The sequence below is a fragment of the Salvia miltiorrhiza genome, chromosome 4 (genome assembly GCF_028751815.1).
Source record: "Salvia miltiorrhiza cultivar Shanhuang (shh) chromosome 4, IMPLAD_Smil_shh, whole genome shotgun sequence".
NCBI classification, from domain to species: domain Eukaryota; kingdom Viridiplantae; phylum Streptophyta; class Magnoliopsida; order Lamiales; family Lamiaceae; genus Salvia; species Salvia miltiorrhiza.
In genome coordinates, this window is record NC_080390.1 from 14,190,132 (window position 1) to 14,191,869 (window position 1,738).

Genomic DNA, 1,738 nt, shown 5'->3' on the forward strand with positions numbered 1-1,738 from the left:
ACGTTTACAACGACACATTCTAGCGAGGGAATTTCCGTAGCTAAATCCGTAGCTAACGTTAGCGAGGGATCGAATTTCCGTAGCTAAAAATTTAGCGACGAGCGATATACCATCGGACGATTTCCGTTTCCGATCCGTAGTTAAAGTTGTTTAGCTACGGAATTAATGTTTTTAGCTACGGAAATTTCCGTAGCTATTTTTCGCGAATTTTGTAGTGTATATTCATAAATATTTTAAATTTAGTATATTTAAAATTCTAAATATTTTTATTAGGGGCATTTAAGATAAAACACATTTTGAACTAAAATATTATGACTATTTTATCCTCGTTGAAAAGGTTCAATTTGATCAGAACCAAAAAAAAAATTACAAATACTATTGCTAGTATTAACATGCACATGACATACAATAATTTTCAAAAAAAATCTGTACGAACTTTCTTAATATAGGTAATCGATCTGCTCAAAAGCACAATATCATTAATAATAACATTGAATGAAATCCAACAACTTACCAACTGCAAATCCATCAAAATCATAAATGTAAATATTTTTCTCCAAAAATCCTCTATTTAAACATCACCAACCTCAGATATTCTACACACCATCAACAAACACTTGCAACAGAAAAACATCTTTCCTTAACCAATGGAGAAGGCAACAATCCAGCTGTTCCTCGCCGCGATCATGGTGGTGGCCGCTCTAGCGCCGCCGCATGCGGAGGCCGCCATCTCATGCAACACGGTGGCGACTGACCTCTCCCCGTGCATCAACTACGTGCTGTACGGCGGGGCGCCGGTGCCGCCGGTCAACTGCTGCCAAGGGATCAAGTCCCTATACAACCAGGCCTCCGCCACCGCCGACCGCCAGGCCGTCTGCTCCTGCCTCAAGTCCGTCGCCAGCTCCGCCACCCCCGCCATCGTCACCAACGCTGCCGCACTCCCCGGCAAATGCGGCGTCAGCATTCCGTACAAGATCAGCCCCTCCACCGACTGTTCCACGTAAGAAAATTCAAATTAAATACGCTTGCAAGCTAGGTGTGAATCTAACCCTGACCCATTGATTGAAGGGACTAAACATCTTACCCATTGAGCTGCATTTTGATGAATTTAATTAACATTAGTTATGTTATATTTTCATAAGTAATCATGTTATATATGTGATTATGTTTTGTTTAAAATTAAATTGTTTTTGCAGAGTTCACTAAGATGGTGGAGCAGGATTGGAGCTTTTCCTCGAATGATGGAGCAACGTAGGACTAGAATAACTAATTAGGGTTTTGTGTTGGTTTGAATGCTTCTGTTTATCGAGAGAAGAGTTGGCGTCTAAGTAATTAATGTAGTACTTGTTTATCTTTAATTAATATCTAAATCAGCTATTGCTTTGTGTGTTCTTATCTGCTTTAGTTAACAATCTTATTCTTCCTTATACCATAAGTAATATTTCTCTTAAATAAACTATATCCATTTATTTATTTATTTAAATTAAAGAAAAAAGATTGGAATTTTGGTAACGTAGACGAGTTTAATAAGTGAAAGATTCGTTTCACGAATTTCTCCAAACACTTTCCATAACCTTTTCACGTAACGTTACCTTTTCTCACTCACTTAATATCATGTTTACACATTTTCAGAAAAATAAATTGTGAGATAAATTGAAACTTCATTTAGTAGTCGAAAATGATTTAAAGAAAGTCAACATATTTCGAGTTACTTTATCTTTGTTTGTTCACTTTTTCC

General features: G+C 37.2%; 1 protein-coding gene across 1 annotated transcript; it reads left to right on the plus strand.

The window, feature by feature from the left end:
- The first annotated feature begins 587 nt into the window (after positions 1-587).
- On the plus strand, positions 588-1,395 carry LOC131019749 (non-specific lipid-transfer protein 1-like). Its single transcript, XM_057948335.1, has 2 exons — positions 588-1,000; positions 1,197-1,395. The coding sequence occupies exons 1-2, from the start codon at positions 648-650 to the stop codon at positions 1,204-1,206; spliced, it is 363 nt and encodes a 120-aa protein (XP_057804318.1). The 5' UTR covers positions 588-647; the 3' UTR covers positions 1,207-1,395.
- Positions 1,396-1,738: the final 343 nt, after the last annotated feature.